Below are 2500 nucleotides of genomic sequence, written 5' to 3' on the forward strand. Positions count from 1 at the left end.
ACGACTGCTTCTCCATTTCCCTCTCGAGGTCTTCGTCCATCGATGTGTAATCTGGAGAAGGTGAAGCTCCACTTCCTTCCCACATCATCACTTCGCCCTCGGGAAGGTCCGCATAATCCACCAGGTCGCCAGTGGCCCGGAGTTTGTTCTCGAGATTAGGAGCTCCGGAGGAGGCTGGATATGTGACGTCACTCCAAGTCGATGTGGGCGTCGGTGTCTCTTGGGGCCGGTCTGCGTACATGTTTTTGTCCTCTTTGACTCCCGGACGGTCTTGTTGGGGTTTATCGGACCACAAGACAGCGGTGTCCGTTCCACCAATCCAATTAATTCCCATCCCTCCCATCCAGTCCATATTTTCATTTGACTCTAAATCTTCTCTTCCCCCTCCTCTTTCTTCCTCATCTCGTCCTTCTCCTCGACCTTCTGATCTCCCTCCTCCTATTGTCCCTTCGTTCTCATGGTAATCGTAACCTTGAGTTTTAGGACGAACTTTGGGAGACTTCCGTGTTCGCACGAAGTGAGTTCGGGATTTCCGATGTCGGATGTTCGACTTCTGCATCCTCTTCTCCATGAGCGGAACATCCGGGTCACCCTGATCTGGCAGGTTATTGTTTCGATGAAAGACACTATTCGCACCGTCATCGTAATGAAGAACCCTGCTCCCGTCTAGGTCTTCGTCTTCTTCTCTGGGGATGTTGAACCTTTCTTTGACGTCTTTGCGCAATCCTGTCCAAGAAAGGCTCCCTCCGTCAGGAGAGAGGCCGTCCCCTAGACCCCCGACGCCGTATAAGGTTGACAAGGAGTTATCCGCCGCCGTTTTGCCCATTCGTTTCAGGGGCCGCTTCCAGTTGGAGCCCGAACTTGGATGAGTCTCAGATCCGGTGGCCATGTTCGTGTCTTCTGGGCCACCCTCCTCGTTCCGAACGGCACTGAACGAATTGCTTCCGCCGGAATATTGCCTCTGACGTTCTATCTGCTGCTGTTTTTGGCTTTGGTAATGAAAGTCTTGGTGGTTTTGTTCATGCGGTCTTTCTTTCTCTTGTTCTATCCACTGCTGTTGTTTCTGTCCCTGGTTTTGTTCATATTGTTCTGTCGCTCTGTTATAAAGTTCTCCAGTAGGCTTCTCCTCCTCCAGAGGTATTCGCTGCCCTCCTTTTCCTTGTCGACCTTTAGAGTCCTGCTCCACCGCCTCATCCTCCTCCTCCACCTCATCCTCCCACAGGGGAGTCTGCGACCTCCGCCACGGGTCTTCGTCCACCCTTGGTGGCAACGGTGGGATGGGTTCAGTTGTAGGCAGGCGCGGAAAGGGCTGGTGCTGGACGTCTACGGGCGTGGGTTGGAGTGTGGGCGGCAAAGGACGTGTTGAAGTGGAAGTGGTGAGGTGGGGACGCTTGATGAGTAGTCTATAGGGCGAGATGGTCGTCCCATTGTTTGCTGTCGCTTCCCGTTTGAACAAGCTTCCTCCTGACTGCGGGTTTGATGAGGTGGCGGGTGGGAAGGAGGAGGAAGAGGAAGAGGACAGAGAGATGGGCAAAAAGGGTGAGGATGACACGGAGGAAGAGGGATGTGTGTGAGAGCGAGACAAAGAGGGGGAAGAGGGTGAGGAGGAAGAAGAAATAATTGACGAAGAAGATTGCAAATGCGATAAAGAGGACGGAGGCATATAGGGAGAATACCTATAGCTAATAGAGCTGTATTCAATGGTTAATGGATTTTGTCTAGAAGAGGTGGGGGAAGAGGAGGAGGAAGAGGAAGAGGAGGAGGAAGGTAAAGAAGAAACGGAGGAGGAAGAAGACAAAGAGGAGGGGGAGGAAGAAAAGGAGGAAGAGGAAGAGAAGGAGGAGGAGGAGGAGGAGGAAGAGGAAGAAGAGGCATAGGAAGACGTCAAGGACAAGGGTTGAGGGCGATAGGCAGTTGAGGCCCGACCGTCCCCATCACCACCGTAATCACCATCTGATATCAGCTCACCACCACCAACGTCTTCGCTCATCACCACCGTCACCACAGCCAACAAAATCATCATCACGTTCATCATCACCCGGTGATGTTTTTTCATTATGCGCTGCGTGGGAGGGGCGGTGGTGACAACGGCGGTGGTGGCGGTGGTGACAACGGCGGTGGTGGCGGTGGTGATGGTGGCGGTGGTGGTGGTGGTGGAGGTTGGAATGTGAGGTCTGGTGGTAAGTGGGGTGGTGTTAAAAGTATTGCTGATGATAGAGGAGCAAATGGTATTGAATTTCACGCCAGAGGATTTTTTTCGTAGTTGTTGTTCTTGCTGATGCTGTAGTTGTTGAAGATGATTGTAATCACACTTCCTCTATACCCGAGTCAGTTTACGGTTTCAATTATTTCACTCTATAGTCCCACTTTCTCATCTAGATAGTTTTTTTATATAAATTTATTTTTCAAGCCATTTTATACACATTTTCTTCGTTATATATGGTCATTGTACTTTTCTCTCTTACTACACGAAAGTACGATCGGCCTCATTTTTGGGTCG

General features: G+C 51.0%; 1 protein-coding gene across 1 annotated transcript in view; it reads right to left on the minus strand.

The window, feature by feature from the left end:
- LOC143037194 (uncharacterized) overlaps positions 1-2500 on the minus strand; it is a 70066-nt gene that overhangs the window by 22633 nt on the left and 44933 nt on the right. Inside the window, exon 2 of the mRNA XM_076205310.1 lies at positions 1-2500. This exon is cut by the window's left edge and continues 489 nt beyond it; it is cut by the window's right edge and continues 356 nt beyond it. Coding sequence (XP_076061425.1) covers positions 1-2056 — 2056 coding nt within the window. The 5' untranslated portion in view covers positions 2057-2500.

The sequence above is a fragment of the Oratosquilla oratoria genome, chromosome 22 (genome assembly GCF_046742065.1).
Source record: "Oratosquilla oratoria isolate Oo_2021 chromosome 22, ASM4674206v1, whole genome shotgun sequence".
Taxonomy (NCBI): domain Eukaryota; kingdom Metazoa; phylum Arthropoda; class Malacostraca; order Stomatopoda; family Squillidae; genus Oratosquilla; species Oratosquilla oratoria.